The sequence below is a fragment of the Prionailurus bengalensis genome, chromosome A2 (assembly GCF_016509475.1).
Source record: "Prionailurus bengalensis isolate Pbe53 chromosome A2, Fcat_Pben_1.1_paternal_pri, whole genome shotgun sequence".
NCBI classification, from domain to species: Eukaryota; Metazoa; Chordata; class Mammalia; order Carnivora; family Felidae; genus Prionailurus; species Prionailurus bengalensis.
This window is the reverse complement of record NC_057348.1, coordinates 15,942,453-15,958,770: the sequence shown is the minus strand read 5'-3', so window position 1 is coordinate 15,958,770 and position 16,318 is coordinate 15,942,453. Positions and strand designations below refer to the sequence as shown.

Below are 16,318 nucleotides of genomic sequence, written 5' to 3'. Positions count from 1 at the left end.
GGCAAAACCATAAAGACAGAAAGTAGATCAGTGGTTTGCCGGGGGATGGAGGGACATGGGGAACCGGACAGACCGCTAACAAGTGTGAGGTTTCTTTTGAGGGCACTGAAAATGTCCCCGAATTGGAGAGCAATGATGGCTCATAAATATTGTGAAATATGCCAGAAACGACCGAATCCTGCCATTTAAAATGGCAAATTTTGGGGCACCTGGGTGGCGCAGTCGGTTAAGCGTCCGACTTCAGCCAGGTCACGATCTCGCGGTCCGTGAGTTCGAGCCCCGCGTCGGGCTCTGGGCTGATGGCTTGGAGCCTGTTTCCGATTCTGTGTCTCCCTCTCTCTCTGCCCCTCCCCCGTTCCTGCTCTGTCTCTCTCTGTCCCAAAAATAAATAAACGTTGAAAAAAAATTAAAAAAATAAAATAAAATAAAATAAAATGGCAAATTTTATGTTACATGAATTTCACCTCGACTTAAAATCATCATCGTCGCCATCATACGTAACTGGTACATTAATAAAATGTAATTTCGGCTAACATACAAATGCAGCTTTTGAAAAACGTACCCTTTAGGATCCCTTCCCACTCCAAAATTGCCTGACTCTATTCTCAGTGGGATCCGGGGGCTCAGGTGACTCCTGCATTGTCGACCCCACCTGCCTTTGGAGACACGCTGGGTGACCAGTGATGGGGCCAGGTTGTGACGTGAGGTCTTGGGTGGGGATAGGGAGGTTGGGGGTGGGTCAAGGGGGAAGCCAGGAGGTGGGAGAGGAGGGATTAGTCAAGGCTCCCTGTCTCCCTCTGACACAGCGTACTACAGTTTTCTCCGACCTTCCTCTAGCTTCTGGCTGTTTCAGTTTCTTGGAGCACAACGTGCAAGAGGGAAGCATCATTTCTGCCTCAAGACACACAGGAGGTGTACATATAGGTGAGTTCCTTTATGTGTGTAACTTGTGTTTGCCTCTAATGTTAATAGCTTGTACCATGGGTTCTTCAACTCCCTGTGGGCATCGGAACCAACTGGAGAGCTGGTAAATATGGAGAGGCCCCAACCCTCATGGGGATTCCCCCAAATCTGCATCGCTAAGGTCAAGCATTGTTATTCTTAGTGGTTGGATAATTTAAATCTGGGTTTCTCGATCCAAGTTATATGGCGGACAGGAAAAGCTACATTTGCTCTCTTGGAGCTGAGGTGGGCAAGCAGAGACAGGGAGGGAGAGCAGTGACAGGCAAAAGGGAACCGGGCTCCTAGAAAGGAACTCGGAGAGTTACTTGGTGCCATTCTCCCTTGTGTCCCCAAGACCTCCCAAGCCCAGCCCAGAAGCTTTTGAGTAAATGAATGAATAACCAACAGAAGAGTGGAATCGCTTTTACAGACGTCCAATACCCCTTTAATTTCTGATTTGGTGAGAGTTGGCATCATGAGTGGGTATTGAGCTTTGTCAAATACTTTTCTGCGTTGATCAAACAGTGTCATGCGGCCTTTGTCTTTATTCTGTGAATGCAAAAAGGATTTAAATTGCTTGATTCTTCAGACATTAAGCGATTCTCATATTTCTGGGGTAAACACCGCTTGATCACGACGTATCCTCCTTTTAAATTATGTTGCCGATTTGATGTGCTAATACTTGGATAAAGATTTTTGTGTCTGCGTTCATGAGGGATATGGGTCTGTGGTTTTCTTTATTGTGCTGGTTTTGTCTGGTTTTGGTATCAGGGTGACGGTGGCCTCATGAAACGATCTGAGCAATATTCCATCCCGTATCTCAGATCGTTTGTCTAAGATTGGCGTTACCTCTTCCTTAAATGTTTGACAGAACGTATGAGAAAAAAATCATGTAGTTCTGGAGTTTTCTTTGTGGGAAGGTTTTTTTTTTTTTTAATAGCTAATTAAATTTGTCTCACAAAGGTAGGACTTTTCGGATTTGCCATGTCACTTCATGCCAGCTTTGGTAGGTTGAATTTTTAAAGAAATGTGTCCATTTTATGTAAGTTGTTGAATCTGGCATAAAATTGATCGTAATGGTTCTTTGTCGTTTATTCTTTTTGGTTTTTTTTTTCTTTGTTAGTCATTTAAAGTTGGTAAGATCTATCTGTACAGCAATAATCTGCAGCCATAACCATTCTTTCAAATCTGCTATTCAGAATTTGTGTCCCCTTTCTTTCTGCTCTCAATGTAGCTAGAATTTTATTATATTTCAAAAAAAAATTTTTCAAGCAACCACTTTTGGTTTTGCACATGTTCTCTCTTCTGATTCTCTATTTCTTCTTTTATCTTTATTTCTTTTCTTCTATTTTCTTTGGGTTTTAATTTGCCCTTTTTTTTCTGCCCAGCTTCTGAATCATTGATTTCGGAGCCTTAATTTTAGACCTCTTTCCTTTCTACCCTAAGCATTGAAAGGTACAAATTTGTCTCTAAGTATGCTTCAGTTGTGTGCCATGAGTTTTAACATGTGCCATTTATTCTTAGTATTCAGTTCCAAATATTTCACAGTTTGCCTGGGAATTCTTCTTTGACTCAGACTCTTTAGAAGCATATTGCTTTAGGGGGCACCTGGGTGGCTCCGTCCTTTAAGCGTCTGACTTCAGCTCAGGTCATGATCTCACGGTTCATGAGTTTGAGCCGCACGTCCGTCAGCCTCTGTGCTGACAGCTCAAAGCCTGGAGCCTGCTTCGGATCCTGTGTCTCCCTCTCTCTCTCTCTTCCCTCCCCCTGCCCCGTCTCCTTATCTCAAAAATAAATAAAAACATTAAAACAGTTAAAAAAAAAAAAAAGAAGTATGTTGTTTTCCTTCCAAATTATTCTGGCTCTTCCAGATATCTTATGGTTATTGGTTTCTACTTCCTTTTGGTTCTTTCATAGATTTTTTTTTTCTCCTTCTCTGCTGGGATTTACCTGTCCGTTCATTAGGGATATATTTCCCTGTAGTCTGGGGCACAGTGAAAAGTGTTGCATTCCCATGCATATCTGTAGATTCTAATATCTGGGGCATCTCAGGGTCAGTTTCTTATCTTTTTTTTATACATCTATTTTCTTTTGGGGAGAGCGCAAGCAGGGGAGGGACACAGAGAGGGGGACAGAGGATCCGAAGCGGGCTCTACACTGACAGCAGCGAGCCCGATGTGGGGCTTGAACCCACGAACCGCGAGATCATGACCTGAGCTGAAGTCAGATGCTTAACCGACTGAGCCACCGAGGCGCCACGTTTTTGAGGAGGGGCCACGTTCTGCTTTTTCTCCCTGTGCTGCACAGGTGGTATTGTAGCCTCATCATCGTGGACGTTACGCTGTGCAGACCGGACTCTGTTTCCTTCTTCTGAAAAGTTTTGATTGTTTTATATGTTGTTGGTTTCCGCACATAATCAACGTGGCCGGCTCACATTCTAAACTCGGCCTCCCCTGACGTGGGCAGTGAGTCCACCTCAGTTCGGCGCCTCCGGTTTTCCCAGGGGACAGTCCTGGTTCAGAGGTCAGCTAGAGAGTGAGGACAGCCTCTCTGTGATGTCCCCTCGCCTCCTCTCCAGTGGCTGTGGTTGTCCTAAACTCAGCCCTCTGGTTTTTCAAGACCAAAAAATGGTGACTTTGCTACTGGAATTTGAACTGCCCCTCATGACCGGGTCCTGCCCCGAGGCCAAAGCCCTAAAAGCGGGACTCCCACCATTCTCCTTTTTCAGATGCCCAGTCCCTTCCAATGTTTGCCATGTTTTGGTAGCTCAGCAGTGCCCACAGGAAGGTTTCTGGGTTCGGGTCTCATTTTTGTTCCAGGGTTTGTAGATAGTTCACTGGAGCTTAGTCAGCCTTTACTGAGAAGTGAAACCCACTCAGTGTTCTCTTCACCATAGTAAATAATTCAGTACTTGGTAACCTGGCAGAACAGGAACTGGAAAGTTCTCTTACCAGCCCACTCAAGCTGCACTACTCAGGACCACAGATCAGGAAAAGACTAGGTGAGGCGGGAGATACCGACGTTGAGCACTTTGGTCACTGGCTTCCTGTCATCCCAGACCAGCCCGAGGACTTCTTTTATTCTGGACAGTGGAGCAGAAAACGTGAACTCCACTACAAGGAGAGACGTGTGACTATTCTGCTTCGGTGATTCCACACAAATCATCAGCGCAGGAAGCCACCCCATCTCTCCGGTGCTTTCTTCGGTGGTCACAAGAGATGTGACAACACCGAGAGTGTGTAAAGCCACTTGGTTTTTTTTTTTTTTTTTTAATATATTTTTTTTCAACGTTTATTTATTTTTGGGACAGAGAGAGACAGAGCATGAACGGGGGAGGGGCAGAGAGAGAGGGAGACACAGAATCGGAAACAGGCTCCAGGCTCTGAGCCATCAGCCCAGAGCCCGACGCGGGGCTCGAACTCACGGACCGCGAGATGGTGACCTGGCTGAAGTCGGACGCTTAACCGACTGTGCCAACCAGGCGCCCTTAAAGCCACTTGTTTTTACTAAATTAAAAGAGGGACAAGGTACCTACCTCCTTTGTCAGGAGAAGCCATTTCATTTTGAGAAATTTCCAACCATGCAGCTGGGGCGCTGATGTTAAGAAGATGGGTCGGCCTCCACTGGGTCTGGGTCAGGGGAAGACAAGAGCCAAGCAGCAGACTTGGGGATCACCTATACGACGTAAGGGGTGCGTACAAGGCTCCTGTCCCAAACTACCTGCACGTCCACTAGTCACACGACAGGAGGTCCCAGACTTTTGTACGATTTCTGATGTCATTCCGAACTACAAGCCTCTTGCAGACAGAGACTATTTATTAGTCGTGTTTCCACCCAAGAGTCCAGCATCTGTCACAGGGCCTGCCCCACGTCACAGGTCATCAGGTACTGTTGTATTGAATCAGATGTAAGCTCCTACTTTCTAAATGTCAAAAAATGAAAAGACCCGGACAGAATGAAAAGCTAAAAAGCACAGTGGGTTGGGGCGCCTGGGTGGCTCTGTGGGTTACGCTTCCAACTCTTGATTTCGGTCCAGGTCATGATCTCACCATTTGTGAGAGTGAGCCCCGCATCGGGCTCTGCACTGACAGGGTGAAGCCTGCTTGGGATTCTCTCTCTCCCTCTCTCTCTCTCAAAATAAATAACCTTTATTTTTCTACTTTTAGTGTTTATTTATTTGTCAGAGAGTGCAAGCTGGGAAGGGGCAGAGAGAAGGGGGGACACAGGATCCGAAGCGGGCTCTGAGCTGTCAGCACGGAGACTGACGTGGGGCTCAAACTCACAACCCACGAGATCGTGACCTGAGCTGACGTCAGACAATCAACCCACTGAGTCACCCAGGCCCCCCTAAATAAATAAACTTTGAAGCAAAGGCGAGAAAGAAAAGGCCCAACTGGTTGACAAGACTAAGGAGTGCTCTTAAAATCCGTAAGAAAACAGTATTAAAAATAGGACACGTTGGAGACCCCCTTTGTTATTCCTCCCGCCCCTAACTAGGTAAGTGAGACACTCGGGCTACCTTTCCAATTCTCCTTCTCCAAATACAAGGCAGGAGAGCCTAGGTCTGGCTCCCGGCTTGGCCCTCCTTCCTGCTCCCTGGCTCTATTAACACTGGGAAGGCCATTTCACCAGTCGGAGCCTCAGTGTCCTCTGACGGCCTTGCAGACAGTCACGGCAGGGAGGGAGCAGACGAGTAGCCTGTGCCAGCGTGGTGCCTGGCACCTAGTAGGTGACGAGGGGGCCCCTACGTGGTGCAGGCAGCCGCTTCGCCCAGTCTCCCGTCTTCCTCCCCAAAGCTTCACTCACGTCTTTCAACGAGAGTTCTGGCTCTTCCGTCACGTTCCCTTTCCTCTCCTCGGCCTTCTAGTCTCCCCGTTTCCAAAACCTCACTAGCGCCGAGGATTGAATCAATGTGACTCCGTGCGGGTTTCTTAGCGACTTCCCTCCTACCGGATACTTAGGTTGCTTCGGCTTGCTTGCCTCTGTAGGAAGTTCTGTAAACCAGACTCCCGCGTGAGGCGGCTTTCTGCTCTGAGAGTTAATCCTCCGCGTCAACCAGCCTGACGCCATCTTGGACAAATCCACCATGGTGACCACTCTGTGACCTGGAGCCTTCTTGAGCACAGTCCCCCCCCAAGCCCCCCCCACACCACCACCACCACCATTCTTTCTTTTTTGTCCAGCCACGGGCATGATAAAGAACCCCGTAAGTATACACTTGGGGCATAGCGGCCTTGACCTGCTCTGGAGACAAGACTATGACACACAGCTATTCTCAAACATTTCCTCCTGAGAGTCTCCCAGGATGTACTCCCCAGCCTCTAGGGCTATAAGATCGGGTCTTACGGGAGGCGGGGTGCAGAGATCTACTCAACTCACAGCCATCCAAGACAGACTTCTGTCCATAAGATCCTTTACTAAACCATTTCTTGGCAAATTGGACCAGTCAGCTTTTTTTTTTTTTTTTTTTTTTTTTTTTTTTTTTTTTTGCCTCATGGCTCCTTTGGTCCTCAGAGGTCACTCTGCATATACTTTCTTCCACAGAACATCTGTGTTAGTGACGATTTGGTCTCCCAGAGTCTCAGTGTTCATCGGAGTCTTGAGATTATTTCCTACCTGAGTTCCCATGGGAGATGTTTGCTCCTTTCTTTTTGGACCTGTTCCAAGAGACAGCAAGCTTCCTGAAACAATCCTGCCGTCAGGATTTATGGAAGGAAGGAGAGGAGGGGGAAGAAAGAAAGAAAGAAGAAAGAAAGAAAGAAAGAAAGAAAGAAAGAAAGAAAGAAAGAAGAAAGAAAGAAAGAAAGAAAGAAAAAGAAAGAAAGAAAAGAAAGAAAGAAAGAAAGAAAGAAAGAAAGAAAGAAAGAAAGAAAGAGGGAGAGAGGGAGAGAGGGAGGGAGGGAGGAAGGGATAGGGGGAGAGACAGAGTGAGGAACGCAGGCAGGCAGAGTCAATGCTCACTTAGACACTTGGTAAATAGACGAAGGAACAATGTGGGGATCCTTAGCCCTGTTTTATAGATGAGGACCTTAGGGTCAGGAAGGTTAGATAGCTGGCCCAGAAATACAGTAATGGGGCCCAAGTTTGACCTCAGTTCTTTGAATCTGGTTCCGCTGCTCTTTCTCATACACCTACTGGGAGACCGGTCTAGCTTAGTGCTACTCCAATGCCAGGCTTCAAGAGAAAGTGGGTTTGTGACAGAGTAAATGAACATGAATGAATGCACCACTTCCCCCATCAAGAGAGCCTGGCTAAAAAAAAAATGCCCACCAAACTATACAGTTTGCTTAGTGGCTTCATGTTTCGGCAAAAGTTCTTAGTCTCATTACAAATAGTTCACGATGGGCGGCTGGACCATGGACCACACTTTTTCTTTTTTATGTTTTATTTATTTTTGAGAGAGAGAGAGAGAGAGACAGAGCATGAGGGGGGGAGGAGCAGAGAGAGAGGGAGATGCAGAATCCGAAGCAGGCTCCAGGCTCTGAGCTGTCAGCACAGAGCCCGACGCGGGGCTCGAACTCATGGACCGTGAGATCATGACCTGAGCTGAAGTCAGATGCTCAACTGACTGAGCCACCCAGGCGCCCCTGGACCACACTTTTTTATAACGTGGGTCCTATCGATCCTCGCCTAACCATGTGGCTTGAAACTCCTCATCTCTTTCATTTCAGATGCTCTCCATGTCTAGATGGAGCCCTCAGGCATCCCAGAGTCCACCACTCCTTTTGACTATGACGATCAGAGCTTTCTGTGTGAGAGCAAGAACTTCGCCTTTGCCACCCTCAGCACCACCATCCTGTACTTCCTGGTGTTTCTCCTCAGCCTGGTGGGCAACAGCCTGGTGTTGTGGGTCCTGGTGAAGTTCGAGAGCCTGGAGTCCCTCACCAACGTCTTTATCCTCAACCTGTGCCTCTCAGACGTGGCCTTCTCCTTCTTGTTGCCGGTGTGGATCCTGGGGTACCACTGGGGCTGGGTGCTGGGGGACTTCCTCTGCAAGCTCCTCAACATGATCTTCTCCATCAGCCTCTACAGCAGCATCTTCTTCTTGACCATCATGACCGTCCACCGCTACGTGTCGGTGGTGAGGCCCCTCTCGTCCATGCGCGTCCACACGCTCCAGTGCCGCGTGCTGGTGACCGCGGCCGTGTGGGCGACCAGCATCCTGTCCTCAATCATCGATGCCATCTTCCACAAGGTGTTTCCTTCGGGCTGCAACTATTCGGAAGTCAGATGGTTCATAGCCTCGGTCTACCAGCACAACATCATCTTCCTGCTCTCCGTCGGGATCATCCTGTTCTGCTACGTGGAGATTCTCAGGACCCTGTTCCGCTCGCGGTCCAAACGGCACCACCGGACGGTCCGGCTCATCTTCACCATCGTGGTGGTGTACTTCCTCAGCTGGGCTCCCTACAACCTGATCCTGTTTCTACAGACACTGCTGAAACTCGGGGTCATCCAGAGCTGCGAGTTCATCCAGCAGCTGGATTACGCCTTGCTCATCTGCCGCAACGTCGCCTTCTCCCACTGCTGCTTCAACCCGGTGCTCTACGTCTTTGTCGGGGTCAAGTTCCGCAGGCATCTCAAAAGTCTGCTCCGGCACTTCTGGCTCTGCCGGCAGCAGGCGTCCAGCATCCCCCCTCACACCCTGGGCCCCTTCAACTATGAGGGCGCCTCCTTCTTTTGAAAGGGAGTTCGGTGGTGCAGGAAGGAGCACCGTGGAGGGCACCGTGGGGAATGCCAAGGCCATGGGGCTGGGGGCCAAAGCAGTACCTTTCCACCAGCAGGTCCCACTTGTCGCCCCTTCTGCAGAAAGTGGCTCCCAGCTGGAAATGTTATACTGCCGTCCACAAAAACAAGCCTTGAATTCTGACTTCATCACTCTTGCCTTTATTAATTCATTCGCTTAGACATCGCTTCGTTCAGAAGGCTCTGAGACTTGAAGGAGTCCCAGAAAGGAGGATCTTCCAAGACTTCCTGAGGGTCCGAGACTCAGTCCTTTCCAGCAGGTGCTACTGGCCTAATTCTTAAAACTGGACCTTCAGTCTTCCCCAGCCAAGTAAAACGCCCCCAAGCCTGGCCACCCAAGTGCAAATACGTCATGGAACCTGTAGCCGGAGGTGAAGAGGAGAAGGCTTCACATGCTCTCTAAGCTCCAGCCGAGGGCGGTTATTGGTAGCTACTTTATTCAACAAGCATATATTCCGTGCTTCCCGTGTGCAAAGTCCCACTCTGGGGACTGTGGAAGACTCTGGAATTCAAGGAGTTACAGCCGAATGTACCTAACTGGGGTGCACGTCAGAATCACCTGGGGAGCTTTTCCAAAGGCCCCGCTCCGGAACTAAATCAGGTTTACAGATCGGGACCAGGTTTGTTGTATGGAAAGGTTAGAAGGTGGCTTTCATGTACGTCCTTGGGATGTGAAGCTATGGGACAGTGTAGGAGGCAGGCATGTGTGCTGCTAACCAAAAAGCAAGGTCAAGTGACAGCCATTGCCACAGAGACGAATAAGCGTGGTGCTCAGAGAGTGTAGACTAGGGAAGAAAGGTTAATATCGGTAAACTAGCCTCCTGGGGCAAGAGGCACGTGCCCCCCAGGCGTGGCCCCCCAAAATACATACGTTGGAAGAATAGTGACACCTGTCATTCTTTGCTCCCACTCATACACAGTGATGGAACACCAGGGCCCATGCCTAGCAGGTCGGAAGAGCAGGTTCCTGCCCGCAGGAAGTTTGGGAAAGTTCCTTGGTGCCAACTTGCAGGGGCCCGGAAAGACTTCCTGAGGTGTTGGGGCTCTATCTGCAAGAGATGAGGAGCCGCTGAGGGTCCCGAAGCACCCCGGTGTCCATTCAGAGCACACTGGGTGGGGAAAGAGATGCTGAGGAAGCGAGGTCATCTGCGGGTGGAACCATGGACACGCAGCCACCGTGGGCAAGAACAACTCTGAGGGAATGGGGGAAAGGCAGAGTCAGCAGGACTGGGCCGTGGGGGTGGAGGAAGGGGAAGCGCAAGACTCAAAGATGACTCAGGTTTGGAATGGGCGTGGCCAGGGAAGGCGGGTGCCACCCACCAGGCAGGTGGAGAACATTCCTGGTGACAGTGATGAATCTGAAGGGTCAGCTCAATATGCACCCTGAGAGCAGGAGGTGTTGCAGGAACCTTCACCCTGGGTGCCTTGGCCAAGGTGGGTGTTTACTTATCTGGACCTTTGGAGCTGGGCTCTTGGCATTCGGAGGGAGGCAGTGGTATCTCGTCATCTTTATATCCTCCAAGTAAATGCTTCATGCAGAAGGTGGCACTTACTCCATTCGTTCCTTCCCCCAAAGAATCACGGGCCAAATATGCAGGGGCCGGCTCATGTGAAAGAAGCTGGAGCTATGATATGCAACACGTCTCCCATCCAGTTGCGGGTTTTCAGCAGCCAGATTGCACTCTGACTATGCTTACTTTAGGATGTGCTCACGTTGGCCCTGCAGACGGTCTCACCCGGCAGTCACCGAGGACTGAGCAGAGCCAACCCCTCCAAAACCAGCCGGCACAGCCGTCCGGTCAGGCAGGGGCCAGCCCGTCTCACCAGCAGCCCGCCTCTGCACAGTTGTCAAACGCATTGAGTCTGGGACCCTCATGAAGGGATAAAGCTCTCATGGACTTGCCAGCCAATAGGTGGGGACATCACTCACCACGGACAGAAGAAACAGCAAAAGGAAAGAGGCAATGAGGTAGTCGTGGCTCAGAGTTAAGCCTTCAGGCTTCTGATCGGGGTAGTCGTCCAGCACCCCCTTCAAACTAGTATTATTAAAGTTTTGTTTGACTTTTTTTTTTTTTAATTTTTTTTTTTAACATTTATTTATTTTTGAGACAGAGAGAGACAGAGCATGAACGGGGGAGGGGCAGAGAGAGAGGGAGACACAGAATCGGAAACAGGCTCCAGGCTCCGAGCCATCAGCCCAGAGCCCGACGCGGAGCTCGAACTCACGGACCGCGAGATCGTGACCTGAGCTGAAGTCGGACGCTTAACCGACGGCGCCACCCAGGCGCCCCGGTTTGACTTTTATTCAGAGGGCAGGCTGAGCCCTGGGAGGAGAGGGGGAGACGATTCCAGCTCGCAACCCCCCAAACCAACGCAGTGCGGTCTTAACGCCACTCTTCCTGGAAGGCAGGTTGGGAGGGGGGTCGTCACTACAGAGGCTCGCCTCGTTTGCTCCTCACCCATCCCATCCCTTCACCTCCAAAGATGTTCATCTAAGCATTTCTTCCGACACATTCAGCCGTACCCCTGAGGGCACTTCACTGAACGCAGTCGTGTCCATGTCCTTACATTTCTCGTGATGTTTCGTCATCTCCAAGGGTAGAGAGTAGAGCATCTTCTCTTAATTTAGTTCCTTGGGAAACTGAGGCAAGAGGCGCAGAGAAACAGAGACGTGATGGGAAGACGCCCTATCAGAAAAGGAGCCTATGGGCAACACTGCTGAAAAAAATCAGCCAGAGCACTGCACACTAGTGGCCACCTTGACCACACACTCTGTTGGCCACAACCTCCTTCTGTCCCCTCCCTCCGCCCACTGAACCACAGCTGCACTCTTGTGGGCCTGTCCCACGAGAGTCAATAAAAATTGCCCTGGACACAGGGCTGCGGACCTTCTGCTGCTCCGGGAACACAAAAAATCCACGGTAGTTCCCAGGGAAGATGTCTTCACAGCATTCCCACCACCCCGCTCTCTTGGACAAAACCCGGAAGGGAGGAGCCTTGCTGGTCTCTGAATAGGAACTCCAAGCCCAGGGCAGCCCCAGACCTCAGATGACCCCAGCCAGAATGGAAGTTCCTCAAGGGCAGAAGCCACGTGTGGCCGATCTAGAACCTCCCTCAACGCCCGGCAATGTTTGTGGTTGGTTGAGTAAGTGAATAGGAGAGCATCTTTCTGGCTTTTTCCTACTTCTGTTTTTTCTTTCCACACTTGCTTACATTATGCCTTCTGGTCAACACCAGGCACTGCCCAATGGCGTCCCATGACTCTTCCCTATGGCCCATCAGCCCACACATCGCCTGGTTTGCTGAACTCCTGACAGCTTTCATTTGTAAAGCCTCCCTGTGACGGGACAAAGAGGCCCATGAGTCTGGAAAAACCAGGAGAACAGATCCCAAAGTAGATTGTCTGAGAAGGCCCTTGGGATGTGAGCCTTGGACCCAAACCCCAAATCTAAGGTCCTTTACTGAATCACTGTGACCACGGGCCTCCCAGACTCTCCGCGTCCTCATCTGTAAAGCTGTATAAATGCCAAAAGCACAAAGACAGACTCTATTCACACAATGAAGATACACATGAGATCATGTGTGTAAAAGTACTTGCTCTGCCAGTGATTCAGCCCCAAATAGGATTTACGACTGTAATCATCTCAGAAAGACAGGAAGCGTCATTGAATCATATGCACAAATAAAAGAGTAGTGTGTATGGACTCATCCCTGGCTGTGTTCCCCTCATCTCGACCTCGGTCTTTATATAAGATTCCTAAAAGTCCTCTGCTTGTGGGGGATCTGGGTTAGGATTCAGGGTGAAGGGAGGGATACAGGAAGAGGATGGGGCATAGAGCGTGGAACAAGCCTTGTGTGGGTCAGGATGGTGGGAAATTTGCTCCATTTAGGCCTTAGGCAAAATTATCCAGGAGGCCAATGTGTCCCGAGTGCTCTGTGGCTCTCGAGTTTTCTGTCCCTGTCTCTCCCCTGGGCTGTCTTCAAGTCCAAGGTTTTTCTCCCCGCCCCCCCCCCCCCCCCCCCCCATTTCATGACCCACTGTGTTGGAACAAGGACTTTTCAGAGATCAGCCCTCCAATCAGAAGGAATGCTATGCTTCCTCCCGGGAGTTTGGGGCATCCTGAAAACTTGGTGGGAGATACTTTGCAGGTTTGGGGGAAGTTTGGGAAGGGGAAGAAGGATTATCCTGAACTATGCTCTCCACTTTGGGGCCGGCCTGGATTTTAGGTGTGGGTGGTTGTAACCGCCCCCGCACCCCACCCCGCCCCCGCCCTGCTACACACACACTCCCAGCTCCTCCACAAGAGAAAGTGTGGCCTGCAGGATGTTCCTGGCCACGTGTGTACAGGCCTGCTCTGTGTGAAGGCAGAGGGAAGCCCATGTTAGGGGGCGTACGATTGCAAAGAAGGATTAGCACCACTCTCAAGTTGGTCAGCCTCTGGCCATTCTTATTTGGAGAAAGATTTCTGTAGGATTACTCTAGTCCCAAGGAATTGGTGGTCCTTTCTCTTTTTTTTTTTTTTCAACGTTTATTTATTTTTTGGGGGACAGAGAGAGACAGAGCATGAACGGGGGAGGGGCAGAGAGAGAGGGAGACACAGAATCGGAAACAGGCTCCAGGCTCCGAGCCGTCAGCCCAGAGCCCGACGCGGGGCTCGAACTCACGGACCGCGAGATCGTGACCTGGCTGAAGTCGGACGCTTAACTGACTATGCCACCCAGGCGCCCCGGTGGTCCTTTTTCCAGATGACTTAACCTTGACTCAGAGAAAAGTATATGACTCGATTGTCCACACAACTGGGAATGCACGCCTTAAACACGTCACCTTAAACGTGTCATTAAAACTATTATTCCAAAGCACCTTGCAATGAACTATGGGAGTTTGGGGAAGGAAGTACCCACTTGTATCTGTCCCCCCACTTTGGTTACAATTGGTGCAACAATCTGCCTCTGGTTTTTTTCCAAAAATAAGGATAATGTGAGTTAAAACAACAACAACAACAACACTGAACATTACTAATTTTTCAAAGCATCTTGTTTATTTAATTTTTTTCAATGTTTATTTATTTTTGAGACATAGACACAGTGTGAGCAGGGGAGGGGCAGAGAGGAGAGGGAGACACAGAATCCGAAGCAGGCTCCAGGCTCTGAGCTGTCAGCACAGAGCCCGACGTGGGGCTCGAACCCGCAAGTCATGAGATCATGACCTGAGCCGAAGTCGGACGCTTAACCAACTGAGCCACCCAGGGGCCCCTCAAAGCATCTTGTGTGTTTAAAAGTTAGAGGAAACCCACAAATATTGGCCTCAATAGGAAATCACATCCCCCGTTCTGACTGGATCCTTAGCAAGCCACTTCCTCTCCTTATCTATTCAACTCAACTGGAGAGGCTTAAACTCTAAGATCCCTCCCTGTGATTAAAAAATGAAGTCTATGAGTCTATAATTTCATGAGTTGCATTTCCATGACGTTCTTTAGGGGATACAAATCTGTAGCTTCGTGCACGTTATCGGTTGAACTGTGTCCTCCTCCTACTCCCCAAGAAACTCTTGTGTTCGTGTCCTAATTCCCGGTACCTCTGAATGTGACCTTGTCTGGAAAGAGGGTCACTGCGTATGTAATTAGTTAAAATGAGGTCACAGGGGTGAGGGCAGGCCTGTAATCCAATATGACCGGCGTCCCTCTAAAAACGGGAAATTTGGACAGAGACCCAGACCAAGGGAGAATGCCAGGTGAAGGCTGGACTTAGGCTATCACAAGTCAAGAACACCAGAGATTGCCAGCAACCACCAGAAGTTAAGAGAAAGGCATGGGATGGGTGTTCCCTCACAGCCACAGAAGGAGCCAACACTGCAGACAGCCTGATCGTAGACTTCTAGCCTGGAGACCTGTTTAAGCCACCTAGCTGGTGGGACTTTGTTATGGCAGCATAAGCAGACCAACACGGGGCGCCATTTCAGTGGGTGTGAAGGGAATCCTAGGGCATCTCAGAGCCCCTCATGGGCTTTTAGTGTCTACCTGGACCACACAGAACACGACTCCTGACTGAAGACACCCACAGGAGACTGGAAACTGACTTTTACTGAGATCTGCTCTGTGCCAGGCCCATATATGTGCACATCTCACAGCCACCCTGTGACATTTCTGTTTCCCACTTAGACCAAGGAGGGCATCAGAGCTCAGAGAGGTCCACTCTAACATTCATAGCCCCGAACACGTGGGATCGCTGCCTGAGGCAAGAGGTCATAGCTCCAAGGAGCGCAGTGGGCCACAGCTCAGAGGACACAGGGTGATGCACCTGAGCACAAGGTGGCACAGCCCTGAGGACGTGAGCTCACAGTCCTGATCAAGTAGGGGCATGGCTGCAAGCCTGTAAGGTCATGACCCCAGGGACATGGGGGCAAGGCTTCTAGCACATGGGGTCATGACCCATTCACTGGGGCCATAGCTCTCAACATGCGGGGTCACAGCCCCAGTCACGTGGGGTCACAGTCCTGAGGACGTGAGCTCACAGTCCTGAGAAAGTGGCACTAAAATCCGACATTAAAATCTCTCCCACCCTCAGTATGTCACAAAACCATTCAGACTGTGGTTGGCACAACGATTTTCCCTTTGCCATCGTCCCCCTGTTCCCTCTTCCTTTCATAGTTTTTAACAGGAAGAATGGAAATCACTTCCCCACACCCCCCACGGATTGACTGTTCCATCCATCTCATCACTGATTTGTCTGTCCCTCATTAATCTATAAAAGATGGCTGATGACATGCCATACCCCAACCTTAAGTAGGAAATCTATTTCCTTTCCCGTATTATCCCACCCAGCCAATGGCTGGGGCCGTGGCGCTTGGCTGGACACCAGTAGCTAAGTCCTGCGAGGTAAAACGGTGTTTCTCGATGAAATGGTGGGAGCTAGGGCAGAGGAACGGATGCTGCAGCCAGAACTAAGGAATGGCAGAGCCCAGGCTTCCGTCACAGGCTAAGTACCCCGGGTGCGGTTGCTCTCCTGCTTTGGATCCATAGTAGACATCATGAATGAATGCACTCTCTTGAGTCCGGCCTCAGAATGCCTTGCAACTTAGAAACAGAGAATAGAACTTACAAATAGAAATCGGGCCGAGAGTGGGGCAGAAGTCAGGAGTGGCAGTTCATTCATTAACACATAGTTTTTGAGCACTGAGTTCAAATAGGTCCCTGGGTTTAGAAGTGAGGGGGATCCGGGAAGCCCAACGACACATGCTTTTTCATTTAGCCCGCCCAACCTACCAAAAGTATTATCTTTTCAACATGCAATCAGTATAAAAGTAGTAAGAAGCTACTTCACGGTATTGTTTTCATACGAAGTCTCTGGAAGTCAGGTGTATTTTGCACTTACAGCCCGTGTACTGTTCAGCTCAAACTAGCCACACTGCAAGTTCTCAAAAGCCACACGGTGACGGCGCTGCTTTCAAGGTGCCACACCGATGACTCGGGGACGTACCGAGCCTGCGGGGACTGAGAGGCTTAGCCCAGGGCGGGTGGCACCGCGGCGCCAGGAGACGCAGACCTGAGCGCGCGCCGCGAGCCGGGAGTCCTAGTCCACGCCCCTCTGCCGTGGGGTCCGACGGGACTTGTAGGCGTTGGCCTGCGGAGCG

General features: G+C 50.1%; 1 protein-coding gene across 1 annotated transcript; it reads left to right on the top strand.

Moving 5' to 3' along the window:
* The first annotated feature begins 801 nt into the window (after positions 1–801).
* XCR1 (X-C motif chemokine receptor 1) lies at positions 802–10,748 on the top strand. Its single transcript, XM_043587226.1, has 2 exons — positions 802–924; positions 7,614–10,748. The coding sequence occupies exon 2, from the start codon at positions 7,631–7,633 to the stop codon at positions 8,624–8,626; it is 996 nt and encodes a 331-aa protein (XP_043443161.1). The 5' UTR covers positions 802–924; positions 7,614–7,630; the 3' UTR covers positions 8,627–10,748.
* The last annotated feature ends 5,570 nt before the right edge of the window (positions 10,749–16,318 follow it).

What these genes read in the sequence shown, in the direction of transcription:
- XCR1 (XM_043587226.1), top strand. Translation starts at nt 7,631, where the DNA reads ATGGAGCCCTCAGGCATCCCAGAGTCCACCACTCCTTTTGACTATGAC.